This window comes from Cololabis saira, chromosome 5 (assembly GCF_033807715.1).
Source record: "Cololabis saira isolate AMF1-May2022 chromosome 5, fColSai1.1, whole genome shotgun sequence".
Taxonomy (NCBI): Eukaryota; Metazoa; Chordata; class Actinopteri; order Beloniformes; family Belonidae; genus Cololabis; species Cololabis saira.
This window is the reverse complement of record NC_084591.1, coordinates 22,679,882-22,705,014: the sequence shown is the minus strand read 5'-3', so window position 1 is coordinate 22,705,014 and position 25,133 is coordinate 22,679,882. Positions and strand designations below refer to the sequence as shown.

The 25,133-nt window shown below is 40.3% G+C and overlaps 1 protein-coding gene across 2 annotated transcripts in view; it reads right to left on the bottom strand.

The window, feature by feature from the left end:
• smpd3 (sphingomyelin phosphodiesterase 3) overlaps window positions 1-25,133 on the bottom strand; it is an 85,441-nt gene that overhangs the window by 10,306 nt on the left and 50,002 nt on the right. For both annotated transcript variants that reach the window (XM_061721227.1, XM_061721225.1), the window contains 3 exons: window positions 8,354-8,429; window positions 5,230-5,391; window positions 2,383-2,472 (listed from right to left, as the gene is read on the bottom strand). In XM_061721227.1, coding sequence (XP_061577211.1) covers window positions 2,383-2,472; window positions 5,230-5,391; window positions 8,354-8,429 — 328 coding nt within the window. The remainder of the gene's footprint in view (window positions 1-2,382; window positions 2,473-5,229; window positions 5,392-8,353; window positions 8,430-25,133) is intronic.

The following is a 25,133-nucleotide window of genomic DNA, read 5'->3' as shown; positions in this document are numbered from 1 at the left end:
GACATGCAGTTGTGTTTATTGTGGAAGTATTATCCCCCTCTTTCTTTTACTGATTCATTGATCCAAACTAACGGGTAATGGTGGCTACTAAGGATGGGAATCGAGAACAGGTTCTTGTTCAGAACCGATTCCTTGGAATTCCCTTTTCGATTCCAGTGGGCATGAATAACGTTATTGCGCACGTTGCGTAGTAAACATGGCGGATATTTCGTCAAAGGGTTAGGGTTAGGGTTGCAGGTTTGCAAAATACACTGTTTGATTTGATTTGACTTTGATTTGTCACTGGCTGACAGTTTTATTTTTGAGTGCTCAGCTCATATATCCTTTTAAAAAGTAGAATTTTATAACTTTTCCAATCTTCCCAGATTGCTTTTTGCGCTGCGCAAACCCTGCCCGAATTGCACATTTTTTAGAGTGCTTTCACACCTGTCCCGTTTGGAGCAGTTGTTCGGGAACAGGGAGCGTTTCCCCCTAAAGATCGGAACGTTTGGTATATATGAACACAGCAATCGCGCTCGGAAGCGGCACAAAACAAGCGAGCTGAGATCACCTAGGAGAGGTCGTCTCGGCCCGATTCCATTTGAGACCTGAAGCCGTTCGTTTTTTTTATTTGGAGTGAGAACATAATCGACACAGCAACCGACACAACTCCATTCATGTGTATGTGCGACCGCGGCCCAAGGAGAAGAGTTCCGGAACAAGTGCTCCAAACGGGACAGGTGTGAAAGCACCTATAGTGTACACAAACCCAAAAAGAAGTTTGTCCCAATTAAAAGCAACGTCTGACCCAAAAATCATCGCTAACTCTGAATGGATTTTATGCCAGAAAGCATTTACTTTTGGACAGGCCCAAAACAAGTGGTAGTGGTTGTTCTCCTGGGAGCCACATAACCTCCAGCAGCTGGAGGAGCCTGAATGGTGACAGCTCTGAGCAGGAGGAATAAAATATCTAATAAGAGACTTCCAGCCAAAAGATCTCCATGAAGTTGACTGTGATATTCTCCATTGGAATTCACAGTATTTTATCCAAACATCCTCTGAAAGGCAGCTGTTGGTTTCCCTGTCCCATTTTAACATAATTAATATTGACTGTTTTAGCCTCCTGAAGGCCTCTGTAAAGTCTAGATATGACTTTAAGCCCTGAATCATCACTGCAAGCACTCATAAATACTTTTAATAAGCTATTTTCAATTGCTTTCTGGCCTATTACCATAATATTGTTTATGGCGCACCTGAAGAAATCTAAAAAAATCCTTATTATTTAAACCATGTAATCTTTTCAACATCTGGAAGCTCTTTAGTGTTGCCTGGTTGAAAAATGTGCAGTATGAGGAGAATCCCTGTTTAGCCCATCTCTTATAGGTGCCATCCAATTGATTAGGAGCAAAATCAACATCATAACAACACCATTTCAAGATCTTTGCTTGCTCGAGCATGTCATTCCTAGCTATAACAGTTATATTTCCCTGAGATGCCCTGCTTTTGTTTGAGATGTATTTCATTTACCCATTTGTCTTTATATAAAGTTCTTGTTTTTTTTCTCTTCATCTTAATGAAAACACCCCTTGTGTATGTTTTTGTTCTTTTTTCTGTTTGCAAGAAAAAGAAAAAGAAATGGATCGCAGTAGAGATATAATGTTGTTAGGCTTATGTTATGCTGCTGTAATGCTCGTGTGATTCCGAAAAAAAAAGAAGTAGAATTTTAATTTCTATCAGAAAAATGTTAGACATTCTCGTGGAATTGCCACAGAATAATTTATGATGTATTTTGTTAATTTCTACAGAAGAATATTTAATTTATTATTATTAAAAATGTTATATTGGTGACGCTAATCAACCTTTTATTGTCCTTTTTTCCAAATGAGAATCGATAAAGAACCGAATCGATAAGCACAATCGAAAATGGAATTGGAACCGTAAAAATATCTTATCAGTTCCTGTCCCTAGTGACGACACAGGAGGTGCAGAGCTGCTCCTCCAGCTTGCCACGCAAAAAATATCCCTGTCCAGATGAATAAGCCCTCCTCTCAACAAGCCCTTTCGCTCTGTCCTGTGCATACACCCTGAAATACTGCTGGCCTAAATAAAGCTTCATATCCAGACCAAAACCCTGCAGTATTTGCGTCACTAATGCCGTGTATCAGCCTGCTGTACTGGCTGCATTTTAATTCACACAGCGGATGCCTCCCGATTTAGCTGGACAGAGCCAGATTATAGTCTGCTCTCATCTGCTGTTGCTGTATTAATATGGATCACTCCTGAATGTTCTTACCATAACAGCATTGTTGTTTCAGAGGGTGTTATATGCTTATGCATCAATATTTTACTACCAGGGAAGGATGTCTGGGAAACGTGTGTATTTGTGCGTATGTGTGCTCTTACCCAGAGCCCATGGTTTGTCCTCCCCTGGCCCCAGGCGACATGGGTCCTTGTATTGAGTAAAAAGTGCATGCTGCTGCTCCAGCTTGTCCTCTGGAAAAAGTAACACACACACAGACACACACACGGACACAATTTTGTCAGAATATGGCAAAACAGTCATCCGTTCACAATTCTTCCTGTGGGGATGTTGCTATATTTGCAAAAGTTGTCAGCAGAGCTACATGTTTTCTTTTAGGAGGTCTTTCTAACCCAGCTGTGGAAGTATTTACTGTCTTTATCAACACAAAATGATGAATGAGGACAAACTATTCCTAAAGCGGCTTTATGAAGAAAAAAAAGAAATACATTTGAATAATTTGTTTGCTCACACTATTCTGTATTTGTATGGCCTAACCTCCGGGGATGCCACTTTGTAAATAAAGTGGTGGGTACATTTTAGCATGAGGTCACAGTAAATCATTACAGTGGGGGAAATGTGCATACCATCAAGAGTCTAGCACTGAATCTATGAAAATATTCAGCCTAAAACACACCACATTTTGTCTGGAGGGGTAACACCACATCACTCGAACAATGCCAGTATTGAATCAGTGCATGTCTAAATAGTGCTCTTGTTCAGGGTGTCAAATACTGTTGTCTTTGTCAAAGCTTCTGGGAGATATACATCAAATGTCCTTTTTTTGTTGGGGGTGCACTGATGATAGCAAATTTATACAAAAACAGGAATCAAACCTAAGGATCATCAACTTTTATTTCATGATCAACAAAGTGGAAAGTCCCATGACTTGTGTGACAAAAGATCGATGACACATCCTATGGTGGTTGGGCTGAGGTATATTACATTATTGCATTAATTCAGCACATAAAACACTGACTTGGAAGTGAACCATGTCAGCATATTTACCCAGTGTGTGGAACTATGACTATAGAAGGTATTTTTCTAACACGTATGAATGATGAAAGGGATTTTGCAATTTATAGGATGGATTTTGGGTAGGAACAGGTCGGCATGACGGAACAGGTCCAGCCACAACAAGAAATAGACATTTTGAATTTTGGTGATACAGGTGGTACTGTGAGGATCATGTTCTTCAATATCTCCGGTGCATTCAACACCATCCAGCCTGAAGGACTTTGTAAGGAACTCCAGAAGACACAGGTGGACGCCTCCGCAATCATCTGGATTACAGACTACCTGACAATCAGACCACAGTTTGTGAGACTGAACGGTTGTGTGTCTGACCAGGGGACCAGCAGCACAGGAGCACCACAGGGGACTGTACTCTCACCCCTTCTCTTCACTTTGTACATCTCAGAATTCCAGTACAAGTCAGAGTCCTGTCATCTGCAGAAATACTCATATGACCCTGCAGTTGTCATGTGTATCAATGATGGACAAGAGACTGAGTCCAGAGAACTGGTGGACCGTTTTATGGCACTGGTGTTGGAACAATCATCTCATGTTGAATGTGAATGAATGAATGAATGAAAATATATTTATTTCGGTCAGGTCATTCTTAATGTAGACACCAACTGAAAGCATTAGTTCACATAAAAAAAAAAGGAGACCTAACCGAAAAGGAATAGGCTGAAGCTATTGCTTATTTACGCCTACCCTTCTCACATGATCAACTTATTCAGATCAAACATACAAAACATAGTACAAAAAAAATAAATCATATTGTTTACACAATCCCGAACATAATTCCGTAATAGTATCATCTACTGGATCCCTCATATTTTTCAAACACATTATACTTAAACAAACGTTTGAATGCATGAATCGACTGGCACATTTTCAATTTGTCATCAAGTGCATTCCATATATTTACTCCCCTTACAGTAATACATTGATCTTTAATTTTAGTCCTAGACTTTGGTTTTTCAATCATACGTTTCCCTCGAAGCTCATATCTACTTACTCTTATTTTAAACATGCTTACAATTTTACTAGGTAACAATCTGTTGAACACTTTGTACATTATCAATGCTATTTTGTATTCCACTAAATCCATAAATTTAAATGCCCTTAATTTAATAAATAGTTCATTTGATGGTTCTCTATAACTTGATTTTGTGATAATCCTTACCGCTCTTTTTTGAAGAATAAAGATCGGTTTAGTATGGGTAATATATGCACTCCCCCATATTTCTAAACAGTATGTAATGTAGGGAATAAACATAGTACAATACAAAATATATAAAGCACGCTGGTTCAACATATCTTTTACCTTGTATAATATGGCTATTGATTTAGCTAATTTAGATTTGACATGATTAATATGCATCTTCCAATTTAATTTATGGTCCATGATGACACCTAAAAATTTTGTCTCAAACACCCTTTCTATTTCTGTATCTTCTATTCTCAATTTAACTACCTTATCTATTTTACGGTTCCCAAAAATCATAAACTTTGTTTTACTTATATTTAAAGATAACCATTTCTTTACAAGTTTCATCTCATTTTCAACAGTAGCTATAATTTCAGGTAACTGGTCCCCAAAACAAAAAAAATTTGTATCATCTGCAAAAACGATACAGTTCATACTTTTAGACACTTTGCAAAGTTCATTCAGATACAAAAACTTGTGAACCAGACAAAGGAGATGGTTGTGGATTTTAGGAGAGTCAGGACTAAGTTGAATATTTTTTCCATCATGGGAGAAGAAGTGAATTTGAATTTAAAAACAGTTAATATCTTTAATATCTTATTATTTTTCACTGATAAATATTAGCTCTGTGCATCTAGCCTCTATCTGTGCTGTGAGAGAGTGAACTAATGTGGATCAATTATAAATTATGTGATTTGGATGTGATTTGATGCAGCCTTGAAGGATCGCATACCTGAAGAGCAGTTGTCAAAGTTGAGGTCTCCCAGGATGACATCAAAGGCCACCAGGTCGTCCAGCACCTTCTCTCCCTCAGGTGGTTGAGACGAGGATTGGCGAAACTCGGCCCCCCACTGAAGCAACTGGTCCAGCTGCTCGCAGCGGACTGACGCATCGCCTGGATAAAAAACATACATACGTATGATACCAAAGTATGTCGATGGCGGTCTATTCGGGGCTCATCAAACAGGGTCATCCAGGAGCTGGGACTGTTGCTTCTTTATGCAGCTGTCACAACTTCAGTGTCTTTGTCACATAAAAAGAAAGTTAAGTTGAGATATCACAGCACTAATACCGGTGAAACATCGTCTTCTGAAGGAGCGCTGTTTTAGCAGCGTTTGCGTCGGTCCTCAGATGCCAGTAAAATTGATAAACCGCTGTTAGTTAAGCAGAGGAGGGGGGAGGTGAGCAGAGAGGCGGTGGGTGAGAACATAAATAAGAGTAGATGAATAGCGGAGAATGTGAGAAACAAAGAGGTGTCAAGATATTGGAGGATGAGTAGGTGGTTTTGGCTTTGATTACTCTCGGCCGCAGCTCAAATAAATGTGAAATGTTTCTGTGTGCATGTATGTGTAGGCAGGTGTGTGTGTGTGTGTGTGTGTGTGTGTGTGTGTGTGTGTGTGTGTGTGAGTTACTGGATCCCTCAGAAAATGGACTAAACTGAGCGGGCATGTTTGCTGTTTGACTATGAAAGTATGATAACTTTTTTTCCTTTTTTGGGGGACTTCAGCAAAATAGCACTTAGGTATTTTGATAGGAGCACAACCTAGATGACTATTTCTCATCTTCTCATGCTTATAACTTTCTTTTTCTCAGCACCTAAAATACTTGTAGCTCTGTCAGAATTTGCATTTTGGCAATTACCAAATTTATAAGCAGGGAGTCGTTCTAGAAATGGCAACAAACGGGTTAAAAGTGATAGGAAATGTGATGAAATTTGACATTAACGCTCCCTGTAGCTCTAAACAGGATATTCCACTGAAACCCACTGACACTGCATTTCGGGGAAGACATCGTAACAAAGCTGTACTTTATCTCCTCACGACAGTCTCATTACTGGAAAAAACCTGCTTCCATAACTTCTGCTTTTATTGACTTTACATGGAACTGGTGACCCCTCCTTTTGCCGCAAGACAACTGGGATACATGCCAGCAGACCCTTGTGCTCCTGAATGAGAAGAAGTGGGAATAGATAGATAAATGGATGGATGAAAAGGTGCTTATAATGTGGAAGAAATAAAAATACTTTCTCGCTAACAGTAAAAACATACATTTCTGTAGTGTTCAATAGGAAATAGGACTTTTCATATTGTGCACATGAAAAGTCAATTGGTAATTGGTAATTGCTAATATGCGTAATATTTTAATGAGAGCTGTGATATTCCCTGCACATTTTGACATATTGCTTTTTGATTGATCCGGTGACCTTCCGATTGGAGCCACGGCCGTGGAATTATCAATTCATTTTTTGTGGATTATAGTTATTTCATATATTGTGTGTTTCACACACAATATAAGTGTATTCTTAAATTCTTTAAAGTTGTGGTTAACCAAAGCTGTTGTTTTTTTTTTGTTTTTGATTTTCGTTTTAATTCTTACATCTAAACAAAATGAATAATTAGAAAAAAAATGAGATGGACCGACTTTTATCTGAGGCTATTGTTATGTCTGGATTTCTTCTATATTGTCTTCAGTTTATTTCACTTCAGATTTTTATGTAGTAATTTCTTAATTAGTGGCATTGTGAAGTAATCCACTAAGCCATAATATTCCTAATAAATTGGCTGGATTAATTGTAATATATCAAAAGCAAATTCAAGAGAACTGAGGGAATCAATTCATAACAGAAAAAAGTTTCACATTTATAGATGTTTTTGTTTTGTGTTAAAAAGCTAACAAGGGCTTTACCCTTCAATAAATCCTAAAAGAGATATAAATTACTGATCTGTTATTTGGCAGCGAATAAAACCAAAGACTAAAATAAATTAATAAAATGAACGAAAAAAATTCTTAAATCTGCGCTAGCTAGCAATACCACTTCTTACAACATGGGGGCAGCATTAGTCACAACAAAGTCCAGCTCTAGCGGTATTACAAGCCGTGTCGGAAAGTTCACACTCAATATTACAGTATTGTCAGCTGCTCCTTTGTCAATACAACATATCTACACACCCCCATGTGGTCAGAAGTGGTATTTCCTCACAGAGTGGCTATAAATCTCATGTTGAGCTTGTAAACGTTACTGCCTGTGTTTTGAATGACAAGGATGCATAAAAATGAAACAAAATATTAAAATGACAATGTTTAGCTCATTTTGAGATAAATAACAACAGTAGTGGAGACCAAATTTGAGAATACACACAACAAAATGTGAAGAATGCTGGCGTACAAAACTATAAGTTCAGACATCTTCTTCACACTTGTGAAGCTACATTGATGATGTGTAGAAGAAGAATGATAAATGACGACACACTAATTCCCCTTGCATGTTGCATTTATGCTAAAATTGAACTTTGTCGAGTGTTATTTTCAGTTGTACAGTCCTTCCTTCTGCATCATGAGTCTTGCAGTCCAGCCAGGAAAATTTGTCATAAACAACTTTCTCCTCTCGGAAAGGAATCAGGTCTCTGCACCCCCATCCCAGCGTTGCTCCCTGTTCTCCCTGACTTGAACATGCAGCCTGTGATCTCACCTCCAAGGGCCTTATCTTTGATGTATCTTTAGAAACACCCCTGGCGCTGCTATTTTTAGGCTCGTACAAGTTTAGGAGAGGCCCAGAATAGCAGGCAAAGGGGGGTAGATGTGTCTTTGGTAAAAAATGAGGGTGGCATCGACCAGAGGCTTTAAATAGGGCTCTGACGCCTAAAACAGCTTGAGGCAGTCACCATGGGAACAGCAGGAGGAGGTACGCATGGCTCTGACGAGCTCATTTATCGAAATATCTGGACAAAAAGGCAGGCGCTAAAAAAATAATAATTAAATAAATATTTTCCACTCTCAGCACAAAACAGTCTGGTTAATTCATCAAAACATGCTGTTATTATGGGCTGTTATGGGAGCTGCAGAGCATGCAACCATACCTTCAATGGCGTGGAGGTGTGTGCATGTGAGATATCCCACAACTCTTTGCTCCTGATGGGAGGTGCCCACATGAACCTGCAGGGAAAAGAGACAAACGTGACATGATGTCAGCTGCAGATGACCAACATGAAAGGCCATTTAACACGTTTATTTGCATAAAGCTTGCCACGTAACACCAGCCATCCAAGTGACGTACAACTCAGCTGATTGTGGGAAAACTGATCATTACAGCTCTGATCATTACAGCTCATTACAGAGTTAATTACATCATTTAAAGTGTGTAGTGTAACAGTAGCAGGGGGCTGAAATTGACTTAAATAGCCAGCAGATATAAATATCTTGTATGTGATTTTTGAATGGAATAATAGTCTCTATGTGTTATGTCACAATACGCTTATTAAACAATTGTGTGAGATCACGTTTCAGCATCTAGTTTATGCTGTATTTACAGGAACTTCTGGGCTATGAAACCCAGTTCTTTATTACATTTTGGTCAAAAAGAAAAAATATTGCATCGTTATTTCTGACTCAGATATAGGTTGTGAGACTTTCATGAGCTCTGTCATAAAAAATGCATGAATAAATGAAAAAACGAATGCTTGGACGTTGCTACGTAATCAGAGATGCCGCTTGCCAACTGGCGCACCAGGCAAATGCTAGGAGCCCCGAGCCCGTAGGGGGCCCCCGAGGGCCGACCAACTTTGAATCACAACAATTTGCGATTCAAAGGAAGATTTGCAATGACAGTGGTCAGCCGGCGGAGAACTCCCTGAAGGGGGTCCCGCCTCCACCTCTTGCTCTCGCTGCATCTTACGTAAACAAACTTTATGAGAGCAGGTCTATCAAAATGAAGAGGCGTTATCCATCCGGCAGTAAGAAACCAAAGGCAAAAAAATACCCAATAAAAAACTAAACAGGAGCAAAAAAAGCATCAAGAGAGTGGTAAGTAGGCTATAGTGCAGATAATACATAAGCTAATTTAGCTCAGAGCAGCTCAGTCTGCCCTGGTGGTGTGTTACATTAAAGACACTTGCAACCAACTTGTTAACTCAGCAGTATCAAAATGAAGATGAAAATAAAATAGCTGTCTTGGACAAAACATGTTTTTCAGTTTTCAAATCAAAGTTGTGTCCAGTTAAACTCAAGTGTCAAGCTAATAATGCTAAGTTATAGACTTCATTGGCAAGAAATTTAGAAAAGGTGCTAAAAAAGTGCATAGATGGAAATAATTCTGTGTGGTGTTCCAGTGGTGTTTATATTTTATTTTGAAACAATACAAATGTGCACTATCTAAAAAAAAAAACATCTTTCACATTTTTCTTTATTGTCAGATTATTTGCTATATAATGTTGATTAATTAGTCGGAGGGCCTCCCTGTGAATTTCTGCCTGGGGCCCAATGAGACTCTAGAACCGCCTCTGAGCATTATCAGGTGTTTGACAGGGTGTTTGATGGGGAGTTGTTCATGGTTTTAAACACATTTCAAAAGTTTTCATATAATCCTAAGAGGGGTCCACCAGAAAAGTGTGAGAACCACTGCCATAAATGCTACTGAGAAGTAGCTGGAGGATTGACAAATCACTTCACTCATTGAACATGCTTTGATACTAATGCAGCGGGCTTGGTAATCTGAAACAAGTCCAGAACATGTACTTGCAGACATTTGAGTTCTGACATGAAGCCCTTCTGGATCATCTCTAGATGTTGGAAACAGTTCACTGACAACACGTGCTTCGACAAAAACCAGCTGAGAGAGGTGAGATCAGGCTCCGGCACTCATTGGAAACACGTTTTTCATGCCCTTTCACAGTTTTCTATTCCCTTTTAATTCTTTGGTTTATCTATTTTACATAACAGCTAGTTAGCTGAGAATGCAGAAAAGTTTCAGCCTGGTGTTAACGAACAATCCGAATTTGAATGAACGCCCTCACCTGTAGCATTAAGGTCCGATTAAACTCCCTTATACAGAGCATACTGCAGCGTCAACCTATTTTTAATGTAAATGGTCTCAATCAGTGTGTTTGCACTGCTCGTTTTCTGCACTGATTGTGCTCTGAGAGCTGAGCTAATTGCTGGCAGCTGCAGCTGGAACATCAGCATGCATTTTGCTTCCGTTGATTGATGATAGGAGAAAAAAAAGAAAGAAGGATTCAGAGTGCTGAGTGCATGACTGGAAACCTGCAGCCTACTTTGCTGATTGTCCCTATGTATCTCAAAGTTTCAGACAGAATGAAAATAAAAAAGAAAATACATAAATAAAAAATGTGAACCCTGTTAAACAGTTAAACTAATATGCTTTCTCTGGTTAGGTCCGAAAATGGTACGCAGTAATCGAGGCTAAATGTAACATTGCAATAATATGTGGGGAAACAGTGATTCAAATGCATTGTCTGAATGTGAATTCAGTCAAACATCAATGTTTGTGATGTGCATCTGTTTATAACATGTAGCTCACATGAGTGATGTTTCAAATCATGAAAAAAACAACTGCTCTTTTATACAGAAATTGATGAAAAAAATCACATATTCTGGATTTAAAAAAATGGTTAATATACCTACTTAACATAATAAACACAAGTTGGAAACAAAAACCCTTGCAGACCTAATTTCTTCCCTTGTATGGTGCCGAGGTGAGAGGTTTTGTGTCAAATGTTGTTTCCTCTTTGTTACTACGAGACTTTTTACAGCCAATTGTAATGTGCCCATTACAGCCACCCAAAATCAACATTATTGAGCCTAGTTTTTTCACAACAATCCCTAAACTAGAAACATGTGATTTACCATTTTTCTTTGTTTAAAAGGACACATATGCATTCTATATTTCTAAAGTTCACATGGTTTCCTAAAGTAGTCCAAAAGTATCTGTGCCATGCTTTGGTCAAAATACCAAAGGGAAACAAAAAAACATCCTTTTTAATGGTGTTTTAACAATTCTAATCCAAATAGCCACTTTGACAGAATCGGCCTCTAAACAGCTCGTTCAATGCTTAATGACACATTTACAGACTTTGGGGAACATGCTATTGCTGTAAATGCTATTATTGTATCGATGAATGCACAAATTATTCTGTATTTCACCTCTTCCATACCCCCCACCCCCAATGTTACAAGGACCAGAGAAAACCTGCAGTACATGCCTGTTTTGTTTTTCGTTTTTCCCTTTTAGACAATGACACTAGAAAGATATATATATATATATATATATATATATAAATATATATATATATATATATATCAATCTCACGATGCTGCAAAATGATTGCCAAAATAAAAATGTGAGCAAGCCACACTTGACTTGAAAATAATCATCTGGTTGAAATTCTGTCTGTAGTAACACTATCGGCATGTTTGCGCTGTCACCGTGTGCATGCCAATAACCAGACATTAACATTAGCTCATAGCAAAGCTGTGCTATAAGTAGAGGCTGTACTGTAAAAATCATCCTGCAATTTTCTGGATGTCTCATACCGAACAGACCGTCTTAACGTAAGAAAATAAGCTGCAGCGAAAGCATTTTCTCGCAGAAAAATCGTGCTGATCACTCTGTCGTGCTGATCTTCACCCCCTCTCCCCAACAGCAGCAGTCCTGACATTTTGTGCAGCATTATGAATGGTCTCCCATGGACCATTTCCCGCCTGGAGCCTGCAACATTTTCATCAGCAGAAAACAACTTTGGAAAAGAAATGCTTTCACATTAATATTATAGTTAGAAAGATTTATCACTGTAAGTTTCTTCAACGAAACTAAGCCAGATGAGACAGTTGCAATTTGCTTTAAGTAGCTTAACTGAATTGAATGGGCTCATTCAATCAGTGGGACTTAAACACAATGCTGAGGATAGTATTATTTCATTATATTTATGCATGCTTTATAGATCTTTAGCATTCTTTCCTGACCTAAATGATCTATTCTGCATGCAGCAGACAATGGACAAAGCTACTACAAAAAAACATCACTCGAGATATAATCAGACACCTTCAGCATCAGTATTGAAGAGTCCCAAAGGACAGCGAGGCTGCAACTGGCAGCTCGAAAGTGTTGGTGGGTGGATGCAGACTGATGTGGAGGGAAAAAAAAAAAAGGTTGAGAGGCCAGAGAGATGGTGATTGTGCGATGGTTAGTTTGGAGTGCTGAAAACATCCCTGTTGACAGTGACGACTATGAGGCAGAGCTAAACTGGGAGGCGTTCTCCCTGGAAAATACTTTTCTTTTTTAAATCTGTCATTGAAATAGCTCTTGGAGGAAATTACGTCATTGATTTAAGTTGAAAAGAAAAAACATTCCATATCTTGGGCTCTGGAATACAATAAAAGTGAAAATAAACTGATGATCATTGGGTCATTTATGTATTTCTATTTGCCTGTTTCTCCTCATCTTAAATGTCTCTGATTGGCTGTATCACATCACCACATCCAAATAAATGGTGGCGTCAGCCCTAAAAGTCAGAGGATATCATCCTCAGATGCAAAATGTCCATTACAAGAATAGACAGGGAACTTTAATTGAGCACGTTTTAGGATTTTAAGGTGAATCAGTGTGTGTTGTAATTAGAGACCAGGCACGAGTCTACTTTAAAAAAAAAATGAATATAACTTGTAAGGTTAGGTTCTTGTGAAGAGGCTGCTTCCAAAACGTTCCGAGTGCGCTATGAAACTATGCAGAGGAAGCAGTAAACCCACACCAGGCACACGATGCTACAGATCTACGCCATGTGGGATTCCAGTGTGCTGAATCTTCAAACCCCATATTCTCTTCTCTCCTCACATTCTCTGTTGAGTCCAGGTCACAACATCAGGCACCTCAGTCTAATACCCTTCCTTTTCTTCCACAGTCATGTCTTTATAATCTGTGCTAAATATGGGTTTGTTGGAGGATGCAAGGACATCTCTGGAAAAGGCATCAAATGTGGCTCTAAAATCCCCTTTTCTGCTGATGCTGTCTGAAGGATGTGTGAGTATAAGCAGAGACTCTAGCTTTTGGTCAGTTGTTCGTTAACTGTCTGAAGCGTTTTTATGTCTTTGGCCTCAGGAAGGAAGCACTTATTTGATCCTTAAAGGATCTGAATGACTGATTTATCACAATACATCTTTTTACTGTGTGATGCACAATCACAGATACCTTTGGAGAGGGTTAACATATAGATGTATTTCTCTTTATTTAAAAATGTTATAGCGCAGTAATACCATGTCTGACCACATCGGGGCACGGTGTCCTGCTGTGTTGACAAAAGTGCCACTGACAATACTGCCCTAATGGTGGGGAATAGACTGTATAAGACAATGGATGAAGCATTAGGTCACTTGACCTGTTGCTTTCTGAACAGCGTTTTTGAAGTTGTACATTTTAGTTAGATGTATGGCGTAAACTCCTGCATCACTAGGATTCATTGCATTTCCTCGACTGGCCACTAGAGGCTAGCTCCAAAAGCGAGTCACTCTCCACTGACTCGCATGTTAAAATGTCCAACTTTAGAGCAGAAATAAACACATTTACAGCCTGGTTCAAAGAAACATTTTGATGTCAGTCGTCTGCATTCACATCCATGACAGCTCTGAGGAGGGTGAATTTTATTATACCACGCCAGGAATATTTATACCAAGCAATAACTGTATTTCTGTATATGATTGATTGACAGTTGGCTCAGCTGGCTCAGTTGGTTACCCATGATCAATACCTCATCATGTTCCCATGCTAAGTGAAGCAACCTGCCGTTTGTATGGACCCAAACTAAACGTGAACAGTCATTTTTGTGAAGCGGTATATCCCGCTGTACATGTCTGACGGCAGCCTGCAGATATTTAGCTGGGGTTCCGCTGAAGGAGCTGGGAACTTTGATTGATTAGCTGAAGGGTGTATTCCCTTCAGCTTGCTGAGAAACACTGCTGTACGAAGAAAAAATAATAAACTCTATATATATGCAAAGCATTTGGTCACGTGACCCACTGGTTTCTTGAAGCCCATCTTTCTTCGTATGGGGGGCACAGCCATGTTGCTCAGCAGGCCGACGGGAACATACCCATCACATGTCAATCAACGTCAGCTTTGGTGGGAGTTTGATGGGACAATTTATTTCCATCATCGCTCTGTTAAACTTAGCATAAAAACTGAAGTGCGGCGGCTAGTGTGATTGTTTGAAATCCAAAGTTCACCTATAAGTCATTGACTTTTTAATACTCTCACAACTCTCCAAACATGTGCCCATCCCTTTCCCCTCTGTTGCTCCTTTTCTTCCCTTCTTCTCTTCTTTCTATCTGCATGAAACACCGTATTAATAATTCAGAACCTTATGTATGCTTCAGTAGGTGTGTGTGCACCCTGAAAGAGGCCCGAGGGAATTGTTCTCTGTGTGTTTCTGTGCACTTGCGCTCATAGTAAAGAGTGGACTCCCAATATGGGTACATAATCCATGGACAATGCCAAGGCTGACAGAGGGTCTGTTTGGTGATGAACTAAGGTCTGGAATAAGTTTCTGCTCAAATGAATTTTTCTGTCTTTACTTTGTCCTGTATGAGTCAAGAAAACATGAAGATAACATCAGAATTTATATTGTAATTATAATAATAATTAAAGCTGCAAGCAGCAATGAACGGGCCCTCACACCCTTGTGCACGTTCAGGCCTGGACATTTAGCGGATGACACCACCCACAACTCTCTATATCAAACCGTTCAAAAGTTATGGCAGAAAGTAGGAACTATCAGATATCGACCAATCAGATGAAGGGGCGGGGCTAATTCCACCAATTAAGGTGAAGGAGTCAACACCGAGTCCGATGACAACACCCACACCTCTGTATGTCCAACCATTCAAAAGTTATGGCAGAAAATAAGATCTATGAAATATCGACCAATCAGAAGAAGGGGCGGGGCTAATTCATGCCAATGAAGGTCAAGTACTCAAAACCGAGTCAGATGACAACACCCACGACTCTCTATCAAACCATTCAAAAGTTATAGCAGAAAATAGGGACTATCAAATATCGACCAATCAGAAGAAGGGGCGGGGCTAATTTGCACCAATTATGTCCAAGGACTCAAAACCGAGTCAGATGACACCACCCACGACTCTCTATATTAAACCATTCAAAAGTTATAGCAGAAAGTAGGAACTATCAAACATGGACTAATCGTATGAAGGGGGGGCACGCTTTTTGGTGTCTATCGTCGCCACGGTAACGCTTTTGACTGAGAAAAGTAATCCCCATCGTCGCAGGATCTAGATGCACATTTTGATGTATAAAACACCTCGGTGCACGTTACGGTTCGGGCGAAGAAGCGGACGAAGAAATGGCATAAATTGCGCCAAAATTACACGATTAATTCAAAATGGCCGACTTCCTGTTCGGTTTCGGCCATGGCGCCAAGAGACTTTTCTTTAAGTTGCGACATGATACAGGTGTGTACCGATTTTCGTGCATGTACGTCAAAACGTATTGTGGGGCCACGCCCCTTTTTGACACAATTAGAATATGTAATTTTTGTCGGAAGAAGGAAAAAAAAAAAAAAAAAAACGGAAAAAAATTCCTACGGATACAATAGGGCCTTCGCACTGTAAGTGCTCAGGCCCTAATAATTACAGGACAAACAAATGATTCAGAATGCAGGAAGTAAGATGGTAATTCCTTCTTTGCCTTTCTGGGATTGAGAGTGATTAAAGTGGAACTGAAATGTGTTATTAGAAGCAATTTCACACTTTACACCAACCAAGCCACCCAAGCACGATTATGAGACCTCCAAGCCAGCTGTAGATAATTGCTTGAACTGTACCATCTCTGTGGACGATGAACCCGGGTTTCACCTTCTATTACGTGCTTGAGTTTGATTACTTGACTTAGAAATGAAGCAGCTAATTTCTTGTGATGACAGACAGAAATGAACAGAAAGCAGAATGACAGATGTGCTTCAGTATTGTTTTCGGATAAGAAAAAAAGACAAAAAACATCTGCATGTTATTGATAATGGGCTTAGCAATAATGACATGTTCATTAAATGTTTGTAGTATAAATCGTCTGAGGTGGTAAAACCCCACTGTGAGTCTCCGACCGTCAGCTTCAGATATTTAAACGTTTCACACATATCTACCGGCGGAGATGGCTCGGTGATGTTGGTGAACGTCTTTGAGGGGTTCATTCATAACAAAATACGTGCCAGCTGATAATTGCAGATCACGCACAGATTTCTTCCGTTTAAGGGTTCCTTGTTGCATGTTTGATGATTTTCAAATCAACTCAAGCTGGCTTTAAAGAATCGGCAAGAAACTAGATGGATGTTCAGATTTAACAGAACCTCTTACAAGCATGAATAATGTGCCTCGCTGTTACTGTTGACCTCCTCTGAGAGCTTAATATACTGAGATAATAGTCATCACACAACAAGGCGTTGATAAAGTTTTGAGGCAGTAGAGACAAGTCACGTCTCAGGTCATTAAAGATCATTCTAGATTCAGTCAATTCAAGATCAAGTCATTGCTCAAGTGATATGGCAATAACTCACACAATATTTCAAATCATCAGTTCTTACGGGGACGCTTCAATTATGTGAGATGTACGAAAAAAAATTTGAGTTCATGTCTAAGGTTCATTTTAGTTTGGTTGTGGAACATTCAAATTAGGTCTCAGGCTTACAGCTCTTCTTCTTTATGGAATATAAAACCCTAATGAAGCCTCTTCCACCACTAATGACAAGTCTGAACACAAGTGTGAACGGCAAAGGTTTTTAAAACCCACATAAAAAGCAAAGTATGTGGGTGGCATAATTACATGAAGGCTAATCTTGTGAAACTGACCACTTGTGTGATGTTATTGCATCTATATTCTGGCCTTTTTTAAGGCTACATTCTGAAAATACATATTTTTAAAAGGTTTGGTGGTAGTGATAGAGGTTTTTACATGAAAAGTAAGATGGGGACTTTCCAAAAAAACAGATAACATGGATGAGTCTTCTTTTTTAAGTTGTCATGGCATCCAACCAACCTGGGTGGTGTTAGAAAGGGCAGCGTTTTTCATTGAGACATGGTACAAAATCCTTTTAGATCGTGACAGAAAAGCCATTTGTACCAATATATTGAGTTGACCTCAAGAATAATGGAGTACGTCCTCGTCATTAGAGGCAGGGATGGATTTTGGGAATTCTGATTTCCATTATCCAATCTAAATTTGAGCGTGTCCCTATTTTGAGGGCTAATCCGTTGTAATGCATTCAAGTTGTGTATTTTTACACAAACACACACACGTGACCTTTCAATCTCGGACTTTGTCTGAATTAACTAAAAGAGGAAATAAATGTTGAAACTGAGAAACTTTAATTACAGAGCCAGTGTCGTTCTTTCTTCAGGGAATCGTTTTTAATTAATATTCTCCCTCTCTTTCGCTCTCTTGCCAGTTCTCCATTGGAAACAGTTTAAATTTATGTTGAGGACCTGCTGCTCTCCAGATAAACGCATCCAAGGGAGACAGTATTGAATAATGTTTGTGTCCCTTGAATGCGTTTGTGGGAGACTTAATTCTGACTAGAAAGCCATATAAATACGTCATAATTAGGATAAACTGATAAAAAAAGAAGAGCAGAGGATGGGTGTGGTAGATTTTCTGACTTAATGGCCTAATTTCCCAGGAATGAGACAAACCCTCCTGCTAGACTACAAATGCCAACACTGGCTGATTATGCAGAGCCGTTCATGTTCAGTGACAATTAAAAATGTCCACCGACTCCACATCAGCGCGGAGTCACACCCTCTCTTCTCTCTTTACACCACTTCCTGCACACAAAATACCCCACACGTTGTTTCAACACAACTGAAGTTAGACTGTTGTCTTGAAGATGTCAGTTAACTATGTTGTTTACAAAATCTAGTTCATTGAAATGTGAATCAGCACAAATAAACATTTGCTAGCAAAATAGATTGAAACACGTTTGAACCTTTTCTTGAAACAACAGTGGGTCTTATATGGGAGAACGTTCCTGCTATCGGTTACGCAAAGAGAGAAGCACAGTGTGAACTCTAGGCACTTCAAATGAACTGCATCTAATAGGATGCTTCCCAGCTGGCCGGAGAGCCAGCCGGACGCTCGTGGATGGAAAGCGAGGTTGCTGCCCTGGAACGCTGCCAAGACATCTTGAAGATGAAGAGAGGTTAGGAGTGACAGCTTGCAGATGGCTGAGAGGTTATGAGGGAGGCTACAAAAGCCAGGGCTGATCAATGAGAACAACAAGATGCAGTCAAGATGAAGGGGACTAAAGGGACTCGTGGCTTAGAGAATAACACAGAAAGTAGCTTTTAACAATGACTGCAGTGTTCAAATGACCTCTTGAATAGCTTGTTGAGAAGAGGATGGAAAAGTAAGTGTATGAGAAACAAATGAATAATGAAGACATCTTGTTTGTGATGTCATGAAAGCAAAACAATAAACTCCTTATGAATATGTTTTCTACATTAACATATATCTTCGTCAACTGGTGAATTCATAGGATTTTTTAATAAGGATGGGTTAGAGAATGAAATAAAAAATCAGAAGAAAAGAAGAGGAAGACATCTTATCTGACAGCTGGTGTCATCAGAAGTCGCCAGTGTCAGAAATGACTCATGCATGCAGGGATGAAGCAAATATCACTCGGCACTAACACAGAAACATGTCAGAGCATACAAGGACTATGTGCAGCAAGACGGCATCAGCTGCCAGTGAACACCGTGCTGAGGCCCGAATGGCTCAGGTGTGAGTGCAGAGGCAGAGGGAGATCAAAGAGAATATTCACATCAGACACATCGACAAAGGCCAACCGGGACCCTCAGACAAAGCCGGCGAGCTGACTCAGATTCCAGAGAACAGGAGACGTAGCCAATCTGGGAGTTCTGACATGTTCTCTGGTCATAGTCTGCTTGTGCAGGATGTGCAGCCGCGAGAACAGAAAGATCTCACGGACCACATGGGAGGCATTTCCGAATCTTTACTTTCCTATAAAGCGCCTATTAATTCTACCAAAGCCTTTAATCAAGCCTCATCACATTATTGATTTGCAGTTAATCTTTATGACTCAGGCAAAAGCAAAGCAAAGGCCAGCACAATTGGAAATGCCAGGGTCAGATACAAGAAGTCCGTCCACCTGTCTGCAGAAATGGGCTTAAGATCTTCACATGATTTTCACCTATGGTGTTAACATGCTTTCATTTACAAAATCGGTGTCAAGAATATGGCACACCATGTGACCGCTGCCTTTATGTTCTTGTTTTCGCTGTTTAGGAATGGATCAGAACAGTCAGCATGAATAATTACTAATAGTCTTTTTGGCCTCATAACCAGCTGGATGCGTAGATACTCTTTCTCTGGATATGTGCCTTCTCGTTTCCTTTGTTGTCTTGCCATTTCTTCTTATTTATGCCCCTACAGTCAGATGTACCCTATAGTACAGCTTAGCTGACTTTTGTTTGCTGCTGTCTTTAGTTCCTGTTTTTTGGCTTTGATTGTTTCTGCCAGCTTTAATTCTGAACCAATCACATTGGAGCCCTTTTGGTTTCAATCTGTTTTCTGAACAAAGAAACAGGCAATGTTGCTGATTGAAATCTCCTCGTATATTACCGATGCAGCCTCTCTCAGCTAAAGCAGAGCCAGTGAGGATCCCCGGTGACGCTCTCGGACGAGCATGACACACAAAGGGATGGTGCTGAGGAAAAAAGCAAACCAAAAACAAAACACTTGAACACGCAGCAAAGATAACATCCATCTACACTCTCAAAAGGCCATAATGGTGCAGTTCAAGAGGGAACCATGGTTATACGTGTAAAAAAAAGTTGAGTGTTTTTTATATAAAGCACTGTTTATAGTAGTTCAGCTGTCTTTTATTCCTTTTCAGTATCTAACGTAGCGGCCACTGTGTGTGCTTTAGTGTGTTTAGACTCAAAAACCTTTATTCATCTTCTGAATTGTTTTGCACAATTGTACATTAGAGGAGTGACAGACATTTAAAGATGTTCCCAACAGCTGAGTGTTTGCTGACAAGCAACATAACAAAGTTAAACTGGACACTGATACTGGGAGTCACTCTTTAACCTGCTTTATGTTCTCCGCACACACTTCTTGGTTTCCCTGCAGTGTTTTAATGGACACCGTACCCCTGATGTGTACTCACACATCTCACAAGCTAATACAGTTTAAGGAGAAACATTTGGTTAAAAACACATTGCTTGGTTTCTTTCCGTCAGCTGAGGGCATTAGCAGCTCGCTTTAAAATATGTACCTGCCAGCTGGCACATACCGGCTTGTCACGTGTAGCGACCTCACACGTGGAGGTGGTGAAAAAGGGATGTGAAGACAGCTTGTAAGCGACAGGGAAAATCAGCAGGAAGCAGGGAAACAGGGTGAGACTGCCAGTGTGCAAGCTGTGATGGAGGGTACCTTGATTAGACCAGGTATACATGAGGGCTTGCAGAGGCATGTTCACACACAAACAGCTGCAATTTTCTACCATCGTGTCACATAACCCCCGTCCCTCGCAGAGGGGGATGGATCTCACCCAAACTCATATCCCGACAGCCACTGTAGCTGTGCTTGATGCATGAACTGAGACAGCACTGAAATACATGACACACACACACACACACACACACACACACACACACACACACACACACACACACACACACACACACACACACACACACACACACACACACACACACACACACACACACACACACACACACACACACACAAAATATGGCACTTATAAGACTGTGGCTTGCTTCAGCACTGAGTCATTGCACTGACACGATTTCCACTCTGCACGGCTGCTTCTTTGACAGAGCGTTTGGTGATTGTGCAGAGTTATGAAGACGCTGTCAAAAGAACCTACCGCAGTGGAAATCCCATCACTGTGCATGTAGCCCGAAATAGCACATTAGTAGCCATGTTATAAACGCATCCTGTTACATGGGCCGGTTTCTTTGCTTAAACCTGCACAGCAACATGTCTAAATGGACTTAAGGCCGAAATATGATTCTGCGTCAAAACTGCGCCGTGCCTACGGCGTGTGGTTTTCGTCCACGCAGACCACACGCCGTCACCTGCGCCGTCACTGACGTGCACCTCCCGAAAATTGTAACTACGCGTCGAGCGACGCAGACCACACGCAGACGGAGAGGGCTGTGATTGGTTTGCTTGGGAGCAACGCATTTCCGGTTTCCGGTTTGAAGCAGACTTCGTGAACTTTCAGGGTTCTTTTCTTCGTTTATGTGTGATTTTTTTTATTTTGGTTTTTTGCACAATAGTTGTCCTTATCTCTTTGATTCACTGTGACTGGAAAAAGTCGGATAAACCATTCAGAAAAAGATCGCTAACTAGCGGTCGCGGGGGGTAGGCTACTGCACCGCGACCAAATGGAGAGACGGAGAAGTCTGAAGGGTTCAATACGGCGTCACGGCTGCGGCGTGTGCTCTGCGTTGGAGCCTTTACTCCTGGAAATGCCAGGTTGATATCTTAATTCATTAATCACAGAGTACAGGGTTACGTAGCAGGATGGTGCTTTGTTACTATTAAGTAGCAAGTTGATGTGTAGCAGTTTGAAAACATTCATTAGTGAAGCAACAAGTAACAAAAGCAAGATTCCACACTGGCACACAAAACCCACACAGCAGTCTCACTGAAAAGACACCAACCACATACAAACAGTTGGCAAAGGCACAGGTTTGTCTAATTTACTGTCAAGTGTGTGAAACTGAAGATCCTGTGAGGATGTCAAGACAAGTTTTCTTGGTTTCCACACAATGTGGACTCATAGCGCCAAACATTTATGTCCAGATATTTTCAGACAGAATGTGATTATATATATATATATATATATATATATATATATATATATATATATATATATATATATATATATATATATATATATATACTGTATATACATACAATTATTAACACTGCCTTTTTATGTATTTTATGTATTTTATGTCTGCCCGAGTCGGACAGAAAAATACACCTGAACACACCAACTCGACGCCGACTGGCGCGTGTGTGAGATGTAATATGTCCCCATAACTGCAGGCGGCGCTAATACGTGATGTCGCCCAGAAAGAAAAGGAAAGACGAACAACTGGAAATGACGGATCGCTCTCGTCTAGAGTTCTGAACTGAGCCCGCTGTGTGTTTTCACTTCTGATAGAAGTCAAGGAGTATCGAAAATACGATGCTAATAATGAAAATATACTAGCGTTCACAACACAGTCAAACACAATCCAAACCGATGCCATGATGAAGTGTAGTGTAGCGTCTGGTGCCATCACTGTTTATCTATGTCTATCTATGTATGTTAGCCATCGTCATTTCTGGTTAACTCTGATTTGCTATTCGAGGGCTAGCACTCCACCAATCAGATTGGTCATAGAGACCGATGGCTAGTGGACCATTCTACATGTCGAATCGGCCAAAATGAAAGCAGACGGACGACAGCATAGGACACAACCCAACCTTGAGTCACCGACCTTGCCTGATGGCGTCCGACAGCTGATTATCGGGTTGGTTTGTCCGACTAAACGTCTAAGCTTCTAAATTAAAATACAACTTTGATATGACAGAAATGTTTATATTAAAGTAGAAGAAGGTGTAAATTCTCCATGAAATCCTTTACTTCTATCCTGCAATGCTGTAGTCACCTCATATGATGGCAGCGAAGCGAGTGCTGCTCTGCTGACCCCCCCCACACACACACATACACACACCCCTTTAATGAACAACGCAACGGTTTGTCAAACATGTTGCCACATTGATTGTAGTTGATTTTCCTAATAAGTTTTTAGAGAGAGTTGCTAAGTTGGTGATAATGAGGAGAAACTAAATTAGCATTTCACCCCGCTGCTAACAAGCGTCTGGGGAAAGCGACTGAGGATGTGCTGTCAGTGAATAGAATACATGCATTGAAATGGGTTATAAAGTAGAGCGAATAGCCATTATGATAATACGCCCTGATAATGATCACATCTAAGGGAGAATTTGGAGGATGAAATGTGCAGCAGCGGATTTGACTCCTTTGCTGCCCTACAGCAATCACATGAAAATGGCAGATCATAGAAGCTCTCACTCTCCAGCCCTCTTTTATTCGCTTTAAACATATATTCTAATTTATGATAAACAGACTTTAGGAGTAGTGCCAGGGATCCATGTTTAAATGAAATATCCAAACAATCAAAGCATGAACACATTTGTCCTCCAGTAAGCTAGAAATAAGGTAAACGGTTGAATTACATTAAAATTCATATTAATCTTCCTCATATTTAAATTGAAGAAAAATTTGATTTATTTTCTGATTTCCCAAGGAAACATATATGCTAATTTCAAACTGTATGAAAGCCTCCAAGGCTCAGTTAAATTCAGTTCTTCTTTACTTGAATGGTGTGACGTCACAACTTATGGTTTACATGGATAAATATAATCCAATTAAATGAATTATATAGTCTAGTCCAGTCCAGTTTATTGCCATTCATGCATAATCCAACTGAGTTACAAATTCAAAATTAATGTCATGTAATTTCTTAGCTAGAAGCAGTCTAGCTACGAAACCAAGCTGATAATATATTCAATGTTGTCTTTGGCCCAATCTCCCATCCTGAGCAAGGATGAGGCAACAGTGGAGACGATAGGAACCTGGTTAAAATGAGGGAGGGCAGACGTCTGTCTCGACCTGTTGGGGGTCTGAGATGACTAAAGAGTGTACAAAAAGAGTATCCACATATAACCACTGAAGCTATGTCTGACTCTGAGGTAAAAAAAAACAGAAATGTAGACATGTTTGCAAATTTATTAAAAAAGAAAAACTGAAATATCACATGGTCTTCAGTATTGAGACCGTTTGCTCAGTATTCTTGCTGGGGCAGTCAAGAATGGTCCCAGGATTGTTCCGAAGCCACTCCTTTGTTATGTTAGATGTGCTTAGGGTCATTGTCTTGTTGGAAGGTGAACCTTCTGCCCAGTCTGAGGTCCTGAGCACTCTGGAAGAGGTTTTCTACAAGGATATCTCTGTACATGTTTGCATTCATCTTTCCTTCAATTGCAGCCAGTCATCCTGTTCCTGCAGCTGAAAAACACCCCTATAGCATGATGCTGCCACTGCCATGTCTCACTGTTGGGATTGTATTGGGCAGTTGATGAGCAGTGCCTGCTTTTCTCCACACATGCTGCTTAGAATTAATGCCAGAAAGTTCAATCTTGGTCTCATTAGACCAGAGAATCTTATTCCTCATAGTCTGGAAGTCATTCATGTGTTTTTTGGCAAACTCTATGCAGGCTTTCCGTCTTGCACTGAGGGAAGGCTTCCGCCGGACCACTCTGCCATAAAGCCCTGACTGGTGGAGGGCTGCAGTGATAGTTGTCTCTACCCCCCCTACTGCATCTCTGGAGCTCAGCCACAGTGATCTTTGGGCTCTTCTTTACCTCTCTCACCCCTTCTACCAAGATTGCTCAGTTTGTCTGGACGGCCAGGTCTACGAAGAGTTCTAGTCATCCCAAACTTCTTCCATTCAAGGATTATGGAGGCCACTGTGCTCTTACACTAGGAACCTTGAGTGCTGCAGAAATTATTTTGACCAGATCTGTGCCTTGCTACAATTCTGTCCTGAGCTATGAGGCAGCTCCTTCAACCTCATTATTCTCTTTTGCTCTGACATGCGCTGTAAGGTCTTATATAGACAGGTGTGTGCCTTTCCTAATCAAGTCCAATCAGTTTAATTAATCGCATCTGGACCCCAATGAAGGAGCAAAACCATCTCAAGGAGGATCAGAAGAAATGCACA